Source organism: Heterodontus francisci, chromosome 38 (assembly GCF_036365525.1).
Source record: "Heterodontus francisci isolate sHetFra1 chromosome 38, sHetFra1.hap1, whole genome shotgun sequence".
NCBI lineage: Eukaryota > Metazoa > Chordata > Chondrichthyes > Heterodontiformes > Heterodontidae > Heterodontus > Heterodontus francisci.
In genome coordinates, this window is record NC_090408.1 from 42,180,240 (window position 1) to 42,203,061 (window position 22,822).

At 45.1% G+C, this 22,822-nt stretch overlaps 1 protein-coding gene across 8 annotated transcripts in view; it reads left to right on the plus strand.

Annotated features, from left to right (window-relative positions):
• Positions 1 to 22,822, plus strand: part of LOC137352572 (novel FERM domain containing protein) — a 267,200-nt gene that overhangs the window by 230,309 nt on the left and 14,069 nt on the right. For 6 of the 8 annotated variants that reach the window (XM_068018219.1, XM_068018226.1, XM_068018222.1 and 3 more), the window contains one exon: positions 19,398 to 20,725. In XM_068018219.1, coding sequence (XP_067874320.1) covers positions 19,398 to 19,972 — 575 coding nt within the window. In that variant the 3' untranslated portion in view covers positions 19,973 to 20,725. Of the gene's footprint in view, positions 1 to 19,397; positions 20,726 to 22,023; positions 22,066 to 22,822 lie in introns of those variants that run through there. The other 2 variants (XM_068018220.1, XM_068018221.1) reach the window with 2 other exon arrangements.

Genomic DNA, 22,822 nt, shown 5'->3' on the forward strand with positions numbered 1-22,822 from the left:
GCTTATCAAGAATCTATCTATCTCTGCCTTAAAAATATTCCAAGACTCTGCTTCCACCGCCTTTTGAGGAAGAGAGTTCCAAAGACTCACGACCCTCAGAGAAAAAATTTCTCCTCATCTCGGTCTTAAATGGGTAACCCCTTATTTTTAAACAGTGACCCCTAGTTCTAGATTCTCCCACAAGAGGAAACATCCTTTCCACATCCACCCTGTCAAGACCCCTCAGAATCTTATATGTTTCAATCAAGTCACCTCTTACTCTTCTAAACTCCAGCGGATACAAGCCTAACCTGTCCAACCTTTCCTCATAAGATAACCCACCCATTCCAGGTATTCATCTAGTAAATCTTCTCTGAACTGCTTCCAATGCATTTATATCCTTCCTTAAATAAGGAGACCAATACTGTACACAGTACTCCAGATGTGGTCTCACCAATGCCCTGTGAAGCACAACCTCCCTACTTTTGTATTCAATTCCCCTTGCAATAAACAATAACATTCTATCAGCTTTCCTAATTACTTGCTGTACCGGCATACTAACCTTCTGTGATTCATGCACTAGGACACCAAGATCCCCCTGCATCTCAGAGCTCTGCAATCTCTCACCATTTAGATAATATGTTTCTTTTTTATTCTTCCTGACAAAATGGACAATTTCACATTTTCCCACATTATACTCCATTTGCCAGATCATTGCCCACTCACTTAACCTATCTATATCCCTTTGTAGCCTCCTTATGTCCTCTTCACAACTTCCTTTCCTACCTATCATTGTGTCATTAGCAAATTTAGCAATCATACCTTTGTTCCCTTCATCCAAGTCATTTATATAAATTGTAAAAAGTTGAGGCATTGATCTCTGTGGCACACCACTCGTTACATCTTGCCAACCAGAAAATGACCCATTTATGCCTACTCTCTGTTTCCTGTTAGCTAGCCAATCTTCTATCCATGCCAATATGTTACCCCTCCCCCTACACATGAACTTTTATTTTCTGCAATAACCTTTGATGTGGCACCTTATCAAATGCCTTCTGGAAATCTAAGTACAATACATCCACCAGTTCCCCTTTATCCACAGTGCATTACTTCTTCAAAAAACTCCAATAAATTGGTTAAACACGATTTCGCTTTCACAAAACCGCATTGACACTGCCTGATAACCTTGAATTTTTCTAAGTGCCCTGCTGTAACATCTTTAATAATAGCTTCTAACATTTTCCCTATGACAGATGTTAAGCTAACTGGCCTGTAGTTTCCTGCTTTCTGTCTCCCTCCCTTTTTGAATAAAGGAGTGACATTCGCTATTTTCCAATCTAATGGAACCTTCCCTGAATCTAGGGAATTTTGGAAAATTAAAACCAACGCATCAACTATCTCACTAGCCACTTCTTTTAGGACCCTAGGATGAAGTCCATCAGGACCCGAGGACTTGTCAACCCGCAACTCCAACAATTTGCTCAGTACCATTTCCCTGGTGATTGTAATTTTCTTGAGTTCCTCCCTCCCTCCCATTTCCTGATTTGCAGATATTTCCGGGATGTTAATTGTATCCTCTATAATGAAGAATGATGCAAAATGCCTGTTCAATTCATCTGCCATCTCCTTATTTTCCATTATTAATTCCCCTGACTCACTTTCTATAGGACCTACACACCCTTTGTTAACTCTTTTTTGAAGTATCTATAGAAACTCTTACTATCTGTTTTAATATTTCTAGCTAGCTTTTCCTCAGACTCTAATTTTTCCCTCATTAATCTTTTAGTCATTCTTTGTTTTTTTAAATATTCTGTCCTATCTTCTGACCTGCCACCCATCTTTGCACAATTATATGCTTTTTCTTTAAGTTTGATACTATCTTTAACTTTTTTAGTTCACCACGGATGGTGGGTCCTCCCCTTGGAATTTTTCTTTCTCGTTGGAATGTATTTCATTGGCTACAGGTGAGGTCCCAGAGGACTGGAGAATAGCCAATGTTGTTCCTTTGTTTAAGAAGGGTGGTAAGGATAATCCAGGAAATTATAGGCCGGTGAGCCTTACGTCAGTGGTAGGGAAACTATTAGAGAGGATTCTTCGGGACAGGATTTACTCCCATTTGGAAACAAACGAACTTATTAGCGAGAGACAGCATGGTTTTGTGAAGGGGAGGTCGTGTCTTACTAATTTGATTGAGTTTTTTGAGGAAGTGACGAAGATGATTGATGAGGGAAGGGCGGTAGATGTTGTCTATATGGACTTTAGTAAAGCCTTTGACAAGGTCCCGCATGGCAGACTGGTGCAAAAGGTGAAGTCACACGGGATCAGAGGTGAGATGGCAAGGTGGATACAGAACTGGCTCAGTCACAGAAGACAGAGGGTAACAGTGGATGGGTGTTTTTCTGAATGGAGGGATGTGACTAGTGGTGTTCCGCAGGGATCAGTGCTGGGACCTTTGCTGTTTGTAGTATATATAAATGATTTGGAGGAAAATGTAGCTGGTCTGATTAGTAAATTTGCAGACGACACAAAGATTGGTGGAGTTGCGGATAATGATGAGGATTGTCAGAGGATACAGCAGGATATAGATCGGTTGGAGACTTGGGCGGAGAAATGGCAGATGGAGTTTAATCCGGACAAATGTGAGGTAATGCATTTTGGAAGGTCTAATGCAGGTGGGAAGTATACAGTAAATGGCAGAACCCTTAGGAGTATTGACAGGCAGAGAGATCTGGGCGTACAGGTCCATAGGTCACTGAAAGTGGCAACGCAGGTGGATAAGGTAGTCAAGAAGGCATACGGCATGCTTGCCTTCATCGGCCGGGGCATAGAGTATAAAAATTGGCAAGTCATGTTGCAGCTGTACAGAACCTTAGTTAGGCCACACTTAGAATATTGCGTGCAATTCTGGTCGCTACACTACCAGAAGGACGTGGAGGCTTTGGAGAGGGTACAGAGGAGGTTTACCAGGATGTTGCCTGGGCTGGAGGGCATTAGCTATGAGGAGAGGTTGGAAAAACTCGGATTGTTTTCACTGGAACGACGGAGGTGGAGGGGCGACATGATAGAGGTTTACAAAGTTATGAGCGGCATGGACAGAGTGGATAGTCAGAAGCTTTTTCCCAGGGTGGAAGAGTCAGTTACTAGGGGACATAGGTTTAAGGTGCGAGGGGCAAAGTTTACAGGGGATGTGTGAGGCAAGTATTTTACACAGAGGGTGGTGAGTGCCTGGAACTTGCTGCCAGGGGAGGCAGTGGAAGCAGATACGATAGCGACGTTTAAGAGACATCTTGACAAATGTATGAATAGGAAGGGAATAGAGGGATATGGGCCCCGTAAGTGCAGAAGGTGTTAGTTTAGGCAGGCATCAAGATCAGCGCAGGCTTGGAGGGCCGAATGGCCTGTTCCTGTGCTGTACTGTTCTTTGTTCTTTGTGTATTCTGAAATATCCCCTTAAATGTGTGCCACTGCATCCCTATTGACCTATCACTTAACCTAATTTACCAGTTCACTTTAGCTAGCTCTGCTTTCATGCCCTAATTAAATGCTCTTATTTAAGTTTGAAATACTAGTCTTAGACCCACTCTTCTCTCCCTGAAACTGAATGTAAAATTCAATCACATTATGATCGCTGCTACCTAGGAGTGCCTTCACTATGAGATCATTAATTAATCCTATCTCATTGCACAATACCAGGTGTAATATAGTCTGCTGTCTGGTTGACTCCAGAATGTGCTGTTTGAAGAAACTATCCTGAAAATATTCTATGAACTCCTCATCTAAGGTACCTTTACCCATCTGATTTTTCCAGTCTATATGTAGATTAAAATCCCTCATGATTATTGCCATACCTTTCTGACAAGCACCCATTATTTCTTCCTTTATACCCTGTCCTATTATGTGGTTACTGTTGGGGGGGCCTGTGCACCACTCCCACAAGTGACTTCTTGCCTTTATCATTTCTCATCTCTACCCAAACCACTTCTACATCCTGGTTTCCTGAACTACCATGTTTGTATGGTGGCTCCTGTGCCAATTTGAGCAACAGTACTCTGCTGTTGGGTAGACCAGGGTGAGTGAAGCAGTGCATAGTGTGTTAGCTGCCAGTTTCCTTATGAGATTCACTCTCGTCTTGACCTTGGCTCTGGTGTTCTGGAGGTGTTGCCAGTAGGTCAAGAGTGATGCCAAGGTATTTTGCTGTTGGGTTGTGGGCGAGTGGTCAGCCACAGAACTGGACATGAAGTTCTTCCCTGGCCTTCGAGTTGTTCAGGTGGAAGGTGGAAACAACAGTCTTGGCAGCATTTGGTCGGAGTCTCCATATCCTGAAATAAAAACAAGAAATGCTGGAAATACTCAGCAGGTCTGGCGGCATCTGTGGAGAGAGAAGCAGAGTTAACGTTTCAGGTCAGTTAACTACTTTTCTCTCCACAGATGCTGTCAGACCTGCTGAGTATTTCCAGCATTTCTTGTTTTTACTCCATATTCTGAAGTAGAGTTCCAGAGAACATGGATCTTCAGTGAGTGTTTTCTCAATGTCCTGAAGTTCTTTAGCCTGGAAAACCAGGGCCAAGTCATCAGCATATATGAAGAACCATGACTTTGTGGGAGGGAGGTCACTGGTATATATATTGAAGAGGGTCGGTGTGAGAACTGATCCTTATGGGAGCCCATTGTTGGTTACATGTGGACAGCTGATTTTATCTCCAAGGTGCACATGGAACTGTCAGTTGTTGATGGAGTTGATTAGTTGTAGGGTTTTCACAGCAGATGATTTCAGAGAGACAGCAACCTTCATGTGGTCCTCCTGCTAAAGTAAGTTTTCCAACCTGAAAACCTGCAAACTAATGCTGTTAAGAAGGTGACTGGACCCTGGTCTCTCGTTCAAACAGTGAAAACCCAGGAAGGTTATCATGCTGGTTGGATGGAGCACCGTATGTGCTACCAGTCCTGGATGTTCTCATTGTGTTAGAACTTAAGCCAACCTGAGAAGAGGTACTCCAGTGAGCAACTGTGATTGATTTTTATCCACCCTGGGTGGAATTTTATGCCCCACCCCCCCCACCCTGAGATGGGTTTGGAGGCAGTAGGAGGGGAGGGAGGTGCCACAAAATTGTGACGGGGGGCAGAGGGCCCGTCATCTTCCTGTCTCATGGGAATTTTGTCAGGGGCGGGATAGGCCAACAGTGGCCTTCCTGCCCAGAGACCACTTGAGGCTTTTAAGTGGCTTATTACTGGCCACTTCAGGGCCTCTTCCTGCTGCCTCTGGGATTTAACCTGCGGCAGGAATGGCCTCTGCCATGTGGGAAGGCCACCCAGTAAAGCGAGGCGACCTCCCCGTGGGCTTGGTGGGGTCAGGGCCCCTCCTCCATGCCAGGAAAGCCTGTAATTCCTTGAACTTCCGCCTCCCCCTGCACTAAACACCCACCCTTTCCTCCCCTCTAGACGGGGGCTGCCGGTCTGGCCCTGGCTTCCTCACCTCGCTTACCATGTGTCCGGTTTTCCAGTGCTGAGCCTGTACCGGCAATGGCCACTGCTCCCGATGGCGCTGCCGATACTGCTGAGCTGCCAGCCTTCTGATTGGGCCAGCAGCTATTGGAGGTGGGATCCCCGTCTTTAAAGGGAGGGGGATTGCAGCATCGCGCACTTAATTACCGGAGCGCCGTTAGATCGCCGGCGCTGCCTTTTCAGCCAGGTGCCAGGAGCCTCGCCGCGGCGACAAAATCCAGCCCAATGATCTGGCAGAGTCAGAATGGAATGAAAATTACTCGGGTTCTATAATGGGTGGGTGATCGCACTGTCAGGTGGGGTGTGGAAGGTTACTTGGAAATGTGGAGTAATCACTTCAGCCATGATCTTATTGAATGGCGGAGCAGGCTCGAAGAGCCGAGTGGCCTACTCCTAATTTGTATGTTCTGCCCAGGTGACAAATTTATCCCAATATGTATGTTATTTTACTGAATCATAGGATCTTACAGCACAGAAGGCCCATCGTGTTTATGCTGGTTCTGAAAGAGCTATCCAATTAATTCTACTCCCTCGCTCTTTCCTCATAGCCCTGCAATTTTTCCATTGCTCATATTTATCCAATTCCGTTGTTGAAAGTTATTATTGAATCTACTTCCACCGCCATTTCAGGCAGCGCATTCCAGATCACAACAACTCACTGTGTAAAATATTTCTCCTCATCTCCCCCTGTCTTTTTTTGGCAATTATCTTAAATCTGTGTCCTCTGGTTACCGGGCTTCCTGCCACTGGAAACCATTTCTCCCAATTTACTCTATCAAAACTGCTCATAATTTTGAACACTTTATTAAATCTCCCCTTAAGTTCCTTTGCTGTAAGGAGAACAATCCCAGCTTCTTCAGTCTCTCCACATAACTGTCAGTTGTTGATGGAGTTGATTAGTTGTAGGGTTTTCACAGCAGATGATTTCAGAGAGACAGCAACCTTCATGTGGTCCTCCTGCTAAAGTAAGTTTTCCAACCTGAAAACCTGCAAACTAATGCTGTCAAGAAGGTGACTGGACCCTGGTCTCTCGGCGCAGTGGTTAGCACTGCAGCCTCACAGCTCCAGGGACCCGGGTTCGATTCCTGGTACTGCCTGTGTGAAGTTTGCAAGTTCTCCCTGTGTCTGCGTGGGTTTTCTCCGGGTGCTCCGGTTTCCTCCCACAAGCCAAAAGACTTGCAGGTTGATAGGTAAATTGGCCATTATAAATTGTCACTAGTATAGGTAGGTGGTAGGGAAATATAGGAACAGGTGGGGATGTTTGGTAGGAATATGGGATTAGTGTAGGATTAGTATAAATGGGTGGCTGATGTTCGGCACAGACTCGGTGGGCCGAAGGGCCTGTTTCAGTGCTGTATCTCTAATCTAATCTATAACTGAAGTCCTTCATCCCTGGAGACGATGATGGCTAGTTCTTCGCTGGTACCACTCTAATAAATCTCCCCTGCATCCTCTCCAGGGCCTTGACATCCTTCCTAAAGTGTGGTGCCCTGAATTGAATCACAGTAGCTATCACTATAAGTATTCATCGTGGCTACAGTGCCTGTTATTATCTGCTAGCACTAGACTGTTCTCTTGGGTTTGTTGTGTGCTTTGAGCTGGTGCCTCAATGGAACTTCGCTCGAACTCCTCATATCTTCCCTCCTCGCTACACTGGCTCTCTCGGGCACCTTTCCAGCCATGTAGTGTAATGGTTGGTTTGGGACACAAGAGAACTTGGGATTATGATTGGACGCTTTTTTCCATCATTCAATGTGAAAAATTTAGCTTGCCACAGTTACGAGAATGAATAATAAATTATTCGGTAAAGTGTGAGTGTCGACATGTTTTATGAGACAACACAGTTGGATTGTAATGGATATGAGCAGGGATTAGAGGGATGGAGTTGGTGACAGGATAAAGAGCAAGACCGGAACTGAGAAGATTGAGCATTGAGGCGAGAGAATGACGATGTCATCAGGGAGAATTGGAGGACAGTGGAAGAATGTATGATGTCACCACTGTTTATTTTCTTTCCCTTACCTCTCCTCTTCACCCCTTTCTGCGTCACACACTGTTCCCCAGTTAACCAACCGCCATCTAGACCCTCTGCTGCATCTTCTCTGTAACTGACTGATGGAAGCGGTTCATTCTTTATCTTCCCTTCCCTCAATGTCTCTTCCACAAATCCAGCAAACACCAGAAAATGTGAGCGGGAAGGACTCAGGCCTGAATCCACGGAACTCTGGCACAATACTAATTTAATATGCCACTTATTGGAAAGCAAGTTCTTAAATATACCATCTCTATGGTTATCAAATACTGTGAAAGAGATTTCCTTTCTCATCGCTGGGTCAAAGTCCTGGTACTCCCTCCCTAACAGCACTGTGGGAGCACCTTCACCACATGGTGCTCAGCCGTTTAGGAACATGGCTCATCACCACCTTCTCAAGGGCAGCAAGAGATGGGCAATAAATATCACAGCCTTGGCTACAACGCCCAAATCCCTAGGCCTTCTTTGGCCTCCTTATCTCGAGAGACAATGGGTAAGTGCCTGGAGGTGGTCAGTGGTGTGTGGAGCAGCGCCTGGAGTGGCTATAAAGGCCAATTCTAGAGTGACAGGCTCTTCCACAGGTGCTGCAGAAAAATTTGTTTTTCGGGGCTGTTACACAGTTGGCTCTCCCCTTGCCCTTCTGTCTTTTTTCCTGCCAACTACTAAGTCTCTTCGACATCCCTAGTATGAAGCTTAAAAACATAGACAATCACTGGACAGAGCACTGTGGCTGCTGTCATGTTGGGACCATGAGAATGTTATAGAATACAGTGAATTAGAGTTTTAAACAACAATGCACTGATAGCGTTGATTCATGGGTTTATGGTTAGATTGATCAGAGATCACTCTTGTTAAAATGTTACCCCTGGTTATTAATCTTCCTCAGGAAACTAAATGAATTAAGAGTGGCTCATTAAAACAAAGAGACTTTGTGGGTCGAATTAGGGTTTGACAGAATCCTTCCCAGAGTAAATATACATCTGATATGTGGGTTAGTAACTGGTACGGTATAAACCAAGCTTCCCCACATCTTGCTGTATCTGCAGTCTGGTGATGTTCCTTTGACAGAGAATCATAGACTCCAATGTGTGACCGCCCAAGATGGAATTCCCGGCAGCACCAGACTGCAGAGTGACAGAAACAACACCGAGAACAACTTGCATTTAAATAGCGCCTTTAATATAGTCCAAATGTCCTAAGCTGCTTCACGGGGGAATTATGAAACAGAATTTGACACAGAGCCACATAAGTAGATATTCGGACAGGTGACCAAAATCTTGGTCAAAGAGATAGGTTTTAAGAAATGTCTTAAAGGAGGAGAGGGGCGGAGAGGTTTAGGAAAGGAACTCCAGAGCTTAGGATCCAGGCAACTAAAGGTGCAGCCACCAATGGTGGAGTGATTAAAATTGGGGATGCGCAAGAGGCAGGAATTAGAGGGACACAGATATCTTGGAGGGTTGTCGGGATGGAGGAGATTAGAGATAGGGAGGGGCGAGGCTCTGGAGGGATTTGAACACAAGGATGAGAAAACACAAAGTTCAGCAGCTCTCGGAATTTCGGAAGGTGCCAGACCGTTCCTTATCTATTAATACATTCTTGCGTGACGCACATTTGTAGATGGAAATATCGTGGTAGAATCTCTTGGGAACCAGGTGCCTGTGCATACAGAATTGATTCACTAGTTACAGTTTAAAAGGAACCTGAGTCAGCTATGTGCTGTGCAAGGCTCCATCCATCGCTCTCAAAGGCTTGACACTTCCTAACTTGCTTTCACAATGCGCATTTGGTGGAACGGTACAAACTAGTCACAGAATCACAGAATAATACAGTGCAGAAGAGGCCCTTCGGCCCATCAAGTCTGCACCGATGCATTAAAGACACCTGACCTGTCTACCTAATCCCATTTGCCAGCACTTGGCCCATAGCCTTGAATGTTATGACGTGCCAAGTGCTCATCCAGGTACTTTTTAAAGGATGTGAGGCAACCTGCTTCTACCATCCTCCCAGGCAGGGCATTCCAGACCGTCACCACCCTCTGGCTAAAACAGTTCTTCCTCAAATCTCCCTTAAACCTCCCGCCCCTCACCTTAAACTTGTGACCCCTCGTAACTGACCCTTCAACTAAGGGGAACAGCTGCTCCCTATCCACCCTGTCCATGCCCCTCATAATCTATTACAGCTCAATCAAGTCTACATTAGCTGTTCTCCAGTCCTCTGGCACCTCCCCTGTGGCCAGAGAGGAATTAAAAATTTAAAAAATAGTCCCAAGAAAAGTGGTGTCAATCCTGGCAGAAAGCATTCACAGTATTGTTTGGTGAATTACCATGGATTGTAAATGTCCCAAGTTTTAATTAAATACTTTGAGATTTTGAGAATTTCTCTCTTGTTCAGTTTCCTGTTCCGAATGGCCTGGGATACCATTCCACAGGCACCAGCAGTTCTCCAAGCAGCCTTTATTCACAGTGAGCTTAGACTGAGAAGATCCACCTGCTGTTCGACCGTGTTGGAGGTCGGAGTTCAGCCTAATCTCACTCCTCTGAGCCAGCAGTTTATAGGTTTGAGTCCCATTCCGGAGACTTCAGCACAAAATCTAGGCTGACATTCTGAGCTGAATTTTCCCGGCACACTGGGGTCAGATTTAGAGGCAGGAGGGCAGGCAATATGGTGGGGGGCGGTGGGTTCAGTCCAACATCTTCCTGTTGCCATAGCATATTGTTGGGAGGCTCCACTACCGCATGGGGCGACCGCCAGGTAAATACCGCAGCATCCCAGCAGCTTTCTGCGGGGGCAGGGGGAGGGACGTCCTTTATGGGCATTCAGTGGCCCACCGGGGGGTCCCCATCACAATGGTGCCGCTGGTGCACCACGACCACCAACCTGTCCCTCAACCCCCCCGGTCGCCAGGGCCTGCCTGCCTCGCCCGGCTTCCCCAAAAATAACCTCACCTTCTCGTGAGGCGCCTCATCCTGGAACTGCAGCCTCAGCATTGGACACTGCTAGTGCTGAGGCTGCTGGCAAACCAACTGATGTCAATGTCCCCCCTAAAATTCAGCCCTCCCACTGCAATACTGAGGGAGTGTTGCACTGTCAGAGGTGCAGTCTTTCAGATCAGATGTTAAACCAAGACTGCGTCTGCTCTCACAGGTGAGCACGCAAGGTTCCATGATACTATTTTGAAGATGAGCAGGGGAGTTTCCCCGGTGTCCTGACCAATATTTATCCCTCAATCAACATCAATAAGACAGATTATCTGATATTTATCACATTGCTGTTTGTGGGATCTTGCTGTGTGTAAATTGGCTGCTGTGTTTCTCACATCACAACAGTGACTGCAGTTCAAAAGTACTTCATTGGATGCAAAGCGCTTTGAGATGTCCTGTTGTGAAAGGCGCTATATAAATGTAAACTCTTACTTTCTTTCCTTGCCCAACATCCACACTTTGCAGCAAGGATGATTGGACTGTGATGGAGGCTGAAAATCCTGTTTGATTCCTTCCCCTCCCTGATCCAGGAGGTGCTAAGTTTGATTGTTGAGTACCTGGTGCAACGTAGCTAAGATCAGTTAAGTCAGCACAAACTTACACCACAGACAGGACATCCATAGCTTGTATGACTCACAGTGTCACACAGGGAGGTAGAATTACTAATGGAAGCACTGGGGAGCCCCAGAGTATTTTCAAGGATTGCATTTATACCCTTTAATCTCATGGATCCCAGTGAGCAGGGCGGAATTTATTTAGGGAATACCATAAAGGATTTACTCACTGTCCCTCATTGTCATTGAACATATTCAAATCAGAGATTGACAGATTTTTGGGAATTGCGGGATATGGGGATAATGTGGGAATGTGGAGTTGAGGTAGATCAGTCATAATCTTATTGAATGATGGAGGAGGCTCGAAGGGCTGAATGGCCTGCACCTATTTCTTATGTTCTTATTTTGGTTGCATGGGAAATAATATACAGAGTTTGTTGAAACAGAAAATGTTTTCGTTTGCAATATGGACCTTAAAGATAAGTGCTACCCAGTGCTTCTCTCTTAGCAGTCTGTAGTTAGATCACGTTCTATTTTCTAGTCTCTCAGCGTTCCGACACTCCAGTGACCTCGTCGGGAGCTTTGGTTGTTCACACCAAGCCTTGAGCCTATGTTGCCGGGAGCTGGGATATTTCAGTACTGCTGACGCTACCTAAATTACTTCCCTTGCTGCAGATGGCAACAGAATGAAGTCATGAAAGCTGGGCCTCTGCGTTAACTATTACAGTCCCTGCTCAGTTTGAAGCCACCAGAAGAAGCTGAGGTGCTCAGCATAGGAACAGCAGGAGGCCATTGAGCCCCTCAAGTCTGTTCTGCCATTCAGTAAGATCACGGCTGATCTGCATCTCAACTCCATCTACCCGCCTTGGTTCTGTAACCCTTAACACCCTTACCCAACAAATATCGATCAGTGTCAATTTTCATCTCTTTAATCGACCCCTATCCTAAGCAGCTTTTGGAAGGGAATTCCAGAGCTTAGGGCTCAGGCGACAGAAAGCACGGCCGCCAATAGTAGAGTGATGAAATTCAGTGATGCGCAAGGGGCCAGAATTGGAGGAGCGCAGAGACCTTGGAGGGTTGTAGGGCTGGAAGAGGTTACAGAGAGGGAGGGCCGAGGCCATGGTTGGATTTGAAAACAAGGTTGAGAATTTTAAAATCGAGGTGTTTAGTTTAGAGATACAGCACTGAAACAGGCCCTTCGGCCCACCGAGTCTGTGCCGACCATCAACCACCCATTTATACTAAGCCTACACTAATTCCATATTCCTACCACATCCCCACTTGTCCCTATATTTCCCTACCACCAACCTATACTAGGGGCAATTTATAATGGCCAATTTACCTAACAACCTGCAAGTCTTTTGGCTTGTGGGAGGAAACCGGAGCACCCGGAGGAAACCCACGCAGACACAGGGAGAACTTGCAAACTCCACACAGGCAGCACCCAGAATTGAACCCGGGTCGCTGGAGCTGTGAGGCTGCGGTGCTAACCACTGCGCCATTGTGCTGCTGGATTGGTAGCCAAAGTAGATCAGGGTTGGTGGGTGAATGGGATTTGTTACGAGTTAGGACATGGCAGCAGAGTTTTGGATGAACTCAAGTTTACAGATGATACAAGAATTTTATCTGTATCCCTGTGTTACTAAAACAATAACACAACGTTTCACCAATTCTCTTGGTAATAGTAAATCTGTATCAGCGCCTGTATAATTTTGGGGTTTTGTCAGACTCATGGGAGGGGTGGGGAGGGGTAGGATCTCATTTCCCAGGCCGGAACCCCAACGTCACAATGACTTCTCGGTCTCAACCCTGCACGGACGTGGAAACGTGCACGCGCCACTATTTAGTTATGCAAAGTGGTTAATTAGCCACAAGTCGCATTCGCCACCCAATTAGCGGCAGCAGGTGTGGGAAGGAGGTGGGACCAAGCCAGAAACAGGCCCAATTTAAAAGGCAAGTGGCAGCCATTGCTGAGGCTGCCGTTCATCCACAAAGTGAAAGCACAACCTGGGCAGTGGGCATGGAGCAGTGGGCAGGGGGCAGGGAGGGTCCCAGGCTGCAAATAGGCAGTAGGTCCATAAACCTCCCCAAAGGGAAAAAACAGATTAACATCTCGGGTGCAGATCTAGTCAGTTGTAACAGTACCAAAAACTTTCATTTATGTATCGCCTTTAATGTAGAGAAACCTCCTAAACAGAGGAGTGAGGACAAATAAACACTAAGTCAGAGAATGAGAGCGAAGGAAGGATGCCCATTAAAAAGGGCCTGCACTTTAAGTGTTGGCCTGTGCTTTCTTTTTTCAGATGCTAATAGACTTTCCAGCGTGTTACCAGAGCATTCTGTTTTTATTTCAGTCTGTATTGAATCCTATCTCTCCAGTGTACTTTGGCAATTTGCTGTTGTGAACAACTCTGCATCATTTCCGCTGTTAATACAGTGAGGGCCATCTCACAGTCTTGTCTCTTCAGCGCTGCCTTTTGTTTCTGTTCCACCGTTGCCGATCGCTCTCCGCTATGTCACTGCTTCCTCCTCCATGTCATGGTTCTGATGGCGCATTGAACTCAACCCATGAAATAAAAACCCAAATCTGCCCCGAGTGAGCTAACAACAAGCTCGTTAATGGCCATAAGTGGTCATTTTAGGAAGCTCGGGCAAGTTGCTTCTTCTGGCTCCTGTTGGCGCATTCCGAAATCTAAGCATGCCACTCTTGCATCAGGAAACCAGCATGCCGACCCGGGGTGTTGGTGGGGGTGGGGGTGGGGGGGGGGGCTTGGTTTAAGTGGCCGCCGCCCCCGCGCTCACCCTGTCTAACAATCCAAAATCCTCCCCATGGGAGTCTCTACTTCCTACTTTGGCTGAGAAGAACAGTCCCCTTTGATATTAAACTAGGAGCAAAGGGAATCATATATTTATCTTTCACAGATTGCAATAGTCTACCAAACATCCAAGGATTTAAAACACCAAACTAACACCACCACTGTGTCAGCCAGTGAGTTTGACAGGACTCACAGCAAATGGTCTACAGCATCGATGTAAAAAGAGTCTCTACGAACTACAGCAAATAGAAATCATGATCGAAACTACAGCAATTTCTCCAGATAAAACAGGATTATTTTGCCAGTAAAATGCAGTGAGTGGGGATAGTTACATAATACAAATGATGTGTGTAAAATCAGACTCAGCAGTGTGGTCTCCAGGCATGATTGATGGGGGAATTACCTAATCATCTCCATTCTGGCTGGGAATAGTGGGATCACTATTTATAGCCTTAACAGACAGCGGGACGCTTGCTAGCTGCAATTAACCGCAATCATCACGCTTGACAATAAAAGCTAATGTAGAGGAAAGTCAAAGACGTTTTTAACGGAAAGAGCTTTAATCATGTAATGTTGGAGCGAAGTTGGTTTCCTGAACTTCCTTCAAATACAAGATGATTTGTATGGGACCAAGCACTTTAATCTCAATATGATAAATTTCAGACCAAAGCCAGCAGCATGAGCCAAGTGTTTCCTACCTATTTTGCATATCAATAGTGTCTTTGAAGTGACCTTTTCCTTATCAAACACTAATGTGCATCTCTACAGTCCAGGTCAACAGTTTTTAACAATTAAAATGCTCAGTCACAGTTTACATGGATATTAAAAATACATCAACTCTTATGGTTAGAATTTTTCATCACAGATTACTGGATCGTAGGAGCCAGTACAGCAGAGTCTCTTGTCCATGTGGGTTACTGGGCAGTGATCAGGTGCAGGAATCCATGTCTATTTTTCCAATTCTTGTATGGAGATGCTGAAGCCAATAATAGTTTATTGCTGTGCCAGCTGAGGTCAGATCCCACAGCGCTCTGCATAGTCCATGGATTGATGAGGGGTGTGTGTGTGTGTGAACAGCTGCACGAAGGACTCTACAGTCCTCGTCACTCCAGTTTACTGTGGTTCAAATGAAAACCTGTTTGTTACAAAGTTAATTATCAATAATGAGGATAATGTACAACATATAACATATTTTCTGTAGGTGGATCTGGTGTAGTTATAACTGTAGAGTGTACATTTTAGATGGAGACGTCTGGTTTCCATCGCTCCACCATTGGCGGCCGTGCCTTCAGCTGCCTAGACCCTAAGTTCTGGAATTCCCTCCTTAAAGCCCTCCACCTCTCCATCATTTACGACGCTCCTTAAAACCTGCCTTTTTGACCAAGCTTTTGTCCGCCTGTCCTAATATCTCCTTATGTGGCTCAGTGTCTAATTCAGAATTATTTATATTCGAGTAATGAGTCATAAAGAGCAGCAAGATGCAAGGATCCTCGTCATGGTGGAAGAATCTTCGTCATGGTGGAGCCACTATAATTAGCCTCAGCACCACTGGGTTTGGAGGGTCTTGTTTGCTGTCCATCATAATTCATTCTTGGGATGTGGGCATCGCTGGAAAGGCTGGCAACAGTGCCACCAAGTGGCAGTTGCTTAGCAATAACCTGCTCAGTGACGCTTAGTTTGGGTTCCGCCAGGGCCACTCAGCTCCTGACCTCATTACAGCCTTGGTTCAAACATGGACAAAAGAGCTGAACTCAAGAGGTGAGGTGAGAGTGACTGCCCTTGACATCAAGGCAGCATTTGACAGAGTATGGCATTGAGGAGCCCTAGCAAAACTGAAGTCAATGGGAATCAGGGGAAAAACCCTCCGCTGGTTGGAGTCATACCTAGTGCAAAGGAATATGGTTGTGGTTGTTGGAGGTCAATCATCTGAGCTCCAGGACATCACTGCAGGGGTTCCTCAGGGTAGTGTCCTAGGCCCAACCATCTTCAGCTGCTTCATCAATGACCTTCCTTCAATCATAAGGTCAGAAGTGGGAATGTTTGCTGATGATTGCACAATGTTCAGCACCATTCGCAACTCCTCAGGTACTGAAGCAGTCCTGTAGAAATACAGCAAGACTTGGACAATATCCAGGCTTGGGCTGATAAGTGGCAAGTAACATTCGCGCCACACAAGTGCCAGGCAATGACCATCTCCAACAAGAGAGAATCTGACCATCGCCCCTTGACATTCATTGGCATTACCATCGCTGAATCCCGCACTATCAATATCCTAGGGGTTACCATTGACCAGAAACTGAACTGGAGTAGCCATATAAATACCATGGCTACAAGAGCAGTTCAGAGGCTAGGAATCCTGCGGCAAGTAACTCACCTCCTGACTCCCCAAAGCCTGTTCACCATCTACAAGGCACAAGTCAGGAGTGTGATGGAATACTCTCCACTTGCCTGGATGGGTGCAGCTCCAACACTCAAGAAGCTTGACACCATCCAGGACAAAGCAGCTCGCTTGATTGGCACCCCATCTACAAACATTCACTCCCTCCACCATCGACGCACAGTGGCAGCAGTGTGTACCATCTACAAGATGCACTGCAGCAATGCACCAGGGCTCCTTAGACAGCACCTTCCAAACCCGTGACCTCTACCAACTAGAAGGACAAGGGCAGCAAATGCATGGGAACACCACCACCTGCAAGTTCCCCTCCAAGTCACACGCCTGACTTGGAACTATATCGCCGTTCCTTCATTGTCACTGGGTCAAAATCCTGGAACTCCCTTCCTAACAGCACTGTGGGTATACCTACCCCACATGGACTGCAGCGGTTCAAGAAGGCAGCTCACCACCACCTTCTCAAGGGCAATTAGGGATGGGCAATAAATGCTGGCCTGGCCAGCGATGCCCACATCCCATGAATGAATTAAAAAAAAAATTACTGCCGTCCCTAATTGTCCAATAGTAGATTGCTACAATTGAGTGGCTTACTCTGCCATTCCAGGGCACAGTTAAGAGTCAACCACATTGGTGAGGGCCTGGAGTTACATGTTGGCCCAGACCAGCCAAAGACATCAGGTCTCTTTCGCTAAAGGACATCAGTGAACCAGTTGGGTTTTTGCAACAATCTGACAGCTTCATGTTCACTTCTACTGACAGCAGCTTTTTATTTTCCAGATTGTTTAAACTGAGTTAATATTCTCAAACTGCCTACAGTGGGATTTGAGCTCCTGTTCTCATTAGTCCAGTAACATAACCACGATGTCATTATTTCCTTAAAGAAACAAATACAACTTCCTGCTGAGCTAAACAATGTGTTTCTCTTGAAAATACATATCCAGTTTGAACTTGTAAAGTTATGAACTACTAGTCTCTGCAACCTCTCTTGATTGGCACCCCCATTCAGCACCTTCAACCTTCACTCCCTCCATCACCGACACACAGTGGCAGCAGTGTGTACCATATAGAAGATGCACTGCGGTCTCATTCGACAGCACCTTCCAAACCCATGACCTCTACCACCTAGAAAGAAAAGGACAGCAGATGCATGGGAACACCAGCACCTGAAAGTTCCCTTCCAAGCCACACACCATCTTGACTTGGAACTATATCACCATTCCTTCACTATTGCTGGGTCAAAATCCTGGAACTCCCTTCCTAACAGCACTATGGCTGCACCTACACCTCACAGACTGCAGCAGTTCAAGGAGGCGGCTCATCACCACCACTTTCTCATGGGCAATTGGAGATGTATAATAAATGCCATTCTTGCCAGCAATGCCCACAGTCCAAGAATAAATTAGAAAAATATTTTCCTTCGGCTCAATCCAAATTGGCACGTTTTCAGCTGCTACGTGTGCCCCCACAATGAATCGAATAACCTTGACTGATCCTTAACATGTATGAGTCTAATTACTTTGAATACTGCCATTGCGTCCTCCCTCAGTCTTCTCCAACATTGGATAAGCCTCACAATGCTCATCATCAAGGCTTGTACTCAAAGTGTTCCCTTGTCCAAGGTACCAGAGTGTGCCCATGCCCTGGGGAACCCTGTGCCAGTACACAGTCAATGTTAGTGGGAGTGGAAGGGAGATTAGAACTTTGCATTGTATTATCAAGTGAGTAAATCTGTCAGGGAATTGTCGGAACATGTGTTCTGCTTAATCATCCGAACCTTGCCACTGAATGACTGCCTTGGAACTCCTTGCCTTCCTTCTGTTATCCTATGTGGATACCCCATTTCCATCCACTGCTCTCGACATATGTGCTCTCTTGCAACACGTTTACTGAATCAAATCCAGGCAGCATTACTAGGTCAGGCACCTGCTGTGGCTCTCTGCGAGGTAGGAGGGAGGGAGTGTACCATCAATGGTAGCAGAGCACTGTTCTTGGTGCTTCTCAGGAACCAGCACAATAGACTCAGAGCTGCTGGTTACTGGAGCAGAATTGTTGAACTGCAGACATGCAAGATTGAACATGCTGAAATTCACATTCTAGGCTGTATTAGAGAAGTGGAAGGTTGTGATGGTTTCCAGGACTCAGCTTATTTCAAGTGTAAAATATATACTGCACCTGTGGGAGAGTTCAAAAGCATCACAATTTCTCACACACAAAACAGCTCAAGCACTCCCTCTACAGATCTTATAGCTTACTATAGCATTACTGTCACCAGATACACACACATACATACAAAGACAGACATATACATAGTCACACAAATATACATATTCTCTCACACTCATTCAAACCGATAATCGGGCAGTATTTCACAGCACTCACATGGGGTCAATCAGGTCAATTACTAAAATTCATGAATCTACAGCATAAATCTGGCAACAAATTAAAAGCCCCTGTTACCTGGCCCAGTGCTAAAAATCAGAAATAAAAACACAATGTTGGAGAGCGCTTATTAACCTCTCTCATTCAGACACTGACCTGCTGCAGTTATTGAAAATTCCAGACACAAAAGCCAGGATTTAGTTTCCAACCTACACTAATGTCCACTGCCGCTCCCTTCCATTTGTTTAGGTGCTTTAACCCAGGCTTTTGAAGAAGGGGGGGAGGGGGCCAGGATTTGATGATTCTTTATTAACATTTTTTCCTCAATAAACGCCACCCAAACATCCCCCCGTAATTTTCGCATTTACCCGATTGCTGGTTCCATGACAAATCAACGTAATTCAGAGGGTATCCACTCTGAGACACTTAAGTAAAGTTGTAAAGTTGCAACGTAAGTGCAAGTATTATATTACATTTATCCACCTGCACAGTAGCTTACTGAATACTGTGCATTTTCTTTGTCACTGGGTTCTGTAATCTACAAACATTGACAGTGAGGCAACTATGAAGTTATTTGAGTTGAATTAAACAAGTTACACACTGAGCTCAAAGGAACAAGAGACAGGAGCACACTTGTTCCTGAAGTAGATTCCTGTTTGTGGTCTGTGTCACAGACAGTTCTATTGATCTTCCTTTTGCCCGACCACCGAGTGCCAAATAATGTCTTTCTTGCATTTCAGTCCCAATTCTCTCTTCCAGGTTTAGAATCGCTCCGAGACAGCGCTCATTCTACCCCAGTGCGATCCACCTCACACACGGACACTTTTGGTACCCGCGCAGGCAAGACCACCTCCGCCGAGGGCAGCGAACCGACATCTGTGATCGCAGACGAGCTGTATAGCCCAGCTGACAGCGTCCTGCCCACCCCAGTGTCTGACCCTAACCTGGAATCAATTCTCCCCCGTCAAACCAATGGCAGCACCAACAACTGTGGCATCGAGGAGGAGTGTGACATCGGCGCCCCAACAGAGCCCGAGGAGCCTGGCAGGGGGGCTAGTGCCTTACCTGAAGGTGTTAGTGACAGGGCCGAGAGGGAACAGGTGAATACATTTGTTTTAAGTGTGGTCCGTTTGCTGCTTGTGACAGTTGGGCTCCTCTTTGCCTTGCTCCTCCTCCTGATAGGTCTTACAGAGTCAGATATTGACGTTGCTTTTTTACGTGATATACGACAGACTCCTGAGTTTGAACAGTTCCATTATGAATACTTTTGTCCCCTCAGGCGATGGTTTGCCTGCAAGGTTCGGTACCTGCTAAGCCTTCTCATTGACACCTGACATCATTCAACCTGAGCTATCGGCCCAGGGACATTGAGACGACAAGATGGCATCAAGTATCCAACAGTCTGGGCTCCCCTTCTCCCCTCTCTGTGGCACCATCGGGCATGTAAAGCCACCTTTAATGGGTGAATTCAACCACTACTGGGAGACTCTGTGAATCATCAAGATGTCAAGAAGGAATTTTAAACAAGGAGGGAAATCCACATTCAACATCCCCTGCCCCTTTCACCCATAACCAATATGAAGCTGTTGAGACTGTTTTGCTGTATAAAGTCTGTTAGAATAAGTGAATAACTATTAGTTGCCCCCAGGAACTGAGTAACAAAGTGTGGAGTTTTGTTATTGTGATGTTAAAGAGATGTCCTGTCTCCTGACTTTAATAAAAGTAGAGACTATCCCGTGATATTAATATTAGTAACAGCCACAAGCCTCCATGTATAAATATATCCAGTATCCTGGTTTAGTGATGAGATTTTTCTTCAGAATTATTAAGACTTTCAATGTTTGTTAATCATTTCCTTGTAATATTTTAACAATCTGACAAAAAAGTTATTTTGTTTATTGAACGCTGTACAGCTTCATGGGACATCCCTAAAAATCCCTGAATGGATTCCCTGGAAGGCTTTTTCCACACTGACTAGAGTAATATCTCTGCAAACAAATTAGACTGAAAATGGAAGCATTGTTAAGGATGTAGACTGTTCAACTGTTTTTTAAGATTGGAATAAAGAGAAGGCAGGGAGCAATGAAGAGTGATTGTGTTGTGTACATGTTCATCAAGATATAATTTAGAAGACATTGTTGTGCAACAGTGGAAGCAACAATCCGACAACACAAGACATCAAGAGTGCCTTGCTCGACTGTGTGAGGATTGAGGAAACTCGGGGGGTTCCATTCATACAGGGACATTGGGGATCTCCATCAGCAAACCATCTTTTTTCAGAGAGTAGTGCCTCACTCCATTGCTGATTAAATGGACAACCAACTCCTACAAGAACTGAGCTGGCAAAGAAAGAAATTGCAAGCGTGAAAGGCCCCATTATTTAAAGGCTTAAAAAGATTAAATGTGTACAAATGTGTGCATCAGGTAAGGAGAGTCCTGTGGGTTGAAGTCTGCTACTGTTTGCAACAATTGGTGCAGCTGATACATGAGTCTGCCAGGCAACAAGGATCTGAGGGCTGCCATCATTTTTTTTTTTAAACGTGAAATAACAATGAGAATATTTGTGCCAAAGGAAAATGAGCAGTTTTCTTGGTTCTAAAACGTGTCCCTTTCTAGCCTCAGGTCGAGACTGCTGGTGTAAGTAGCTCCTCACTTCCTGCTAAATACAGTAGCTCTGAGAAATGAGTGTGCAGTCATATTGTACACAAATCCACAACATACACACCTCCTCTCATTCACTTTTCTCCATAAATGAGAAGACTGTGGGGTGACCTGATAGAGAGGTCTTTACGATTATGAAGGGGTTTGATAGGGTAGATGTAGAAAAGATGTTTTCATTTGCAGGTAAGGTCAGAATTAGGGGCCATAAATATAAGATAGTCACTAATAAATCCAATAGGGAATTCAGGAAAAACTTCTTTGCCCAGAGGTGGTGAGAATGTGGAACTTGTTACCACAAAAAGTAACTGAGGTGAATAGTATAAACACATTTAAGGGGAAGCTAGATAAGTACGAGGGAGAAAGGAATAAAAGGATATCTTGATGTGAGATGAAGTATGGTGAGAGGAGGCTCGTGTGGAGTATAAACACCTGCATGGATCAGTTGGACCGAATGACCTTTTTCTGTGCTGTAAATTCTGTGTAATTCTATTTAAATGTCAAGAATGGCTCCTGTGAATTACTGCAAACAGGGCACCCGACTAGGCAGCATAGTGAGGGCTTTGCTTCATATCTGCAAAACAAAGCCCATGACTGTACATTATTGTTTGGTGTGTAAAAATATTCATTTTCTAGTATTTTCATCTTTGCAGAGAATTAAATATTCAAAAAAGTAAACAAATGAGAAGTATATGAAATTTAGTGTTTACACTTTCTAATTTAATAGGTGCTAATTGGAGGTACAGCCCACTCCCTCGCTGTCTTAAAGGTATTTATATATTAAAAGTCTTGCTTGTGCGGGGAGGGGAGGGGGGGGGGGGGGTGAAATACTTCCATAAGCATTACCACAATGTTGGTTACACTCCTGTCAACATTTCCCATTTGAAAGATGGAACTGGATCAATTGTAGGGGTTTCCAAGCCTCCACTGAACTGATTCCAAACCAGTACAATTGTTTGTGTGTTCAAATCTCATGAAAATAGTTAAATGAATTGTTGCATGAAGCCATTTACATTGAATAAAACTCAACTATTGCAGGTGACAGTACCCGTACAGCTGAAATGATCGCAGCGTGACTTTCTGATACTCATTGTGGGTCAGTAGGTTACTCACATTGAAAATTATTCCACTTTTTAGTTTGGTCATTTTCAGGATGTGAGCTTCGCTGGCATTTATTGCCCATAGCCTAGTTGCCCTGAAATGCTTTCTGAGGCACTTCAGAAAGCAGCTAAGAGTCGACCACATTGATGTGAGACTGTAGTCACATATGGGCCCAGATCGCATAAGGACAGCAGGTTTCCTTCCCCAATGGGACACGAGTGAACCAGTTAGGGTTTATAGACAACCCAACAGCTTCTGGTAACTTGTATAGATACCAGCTTTTTATTTCCACATTTAAAAAAAATGGGATTCAAATTCTGCTGCAGTGGGATTTGAATTCATGCACTCTGGAATATTAGCTCAATAACATAACCACCACACTACCATACCTTACTCTGAACATTACTTTACAAAACAGGCATTCA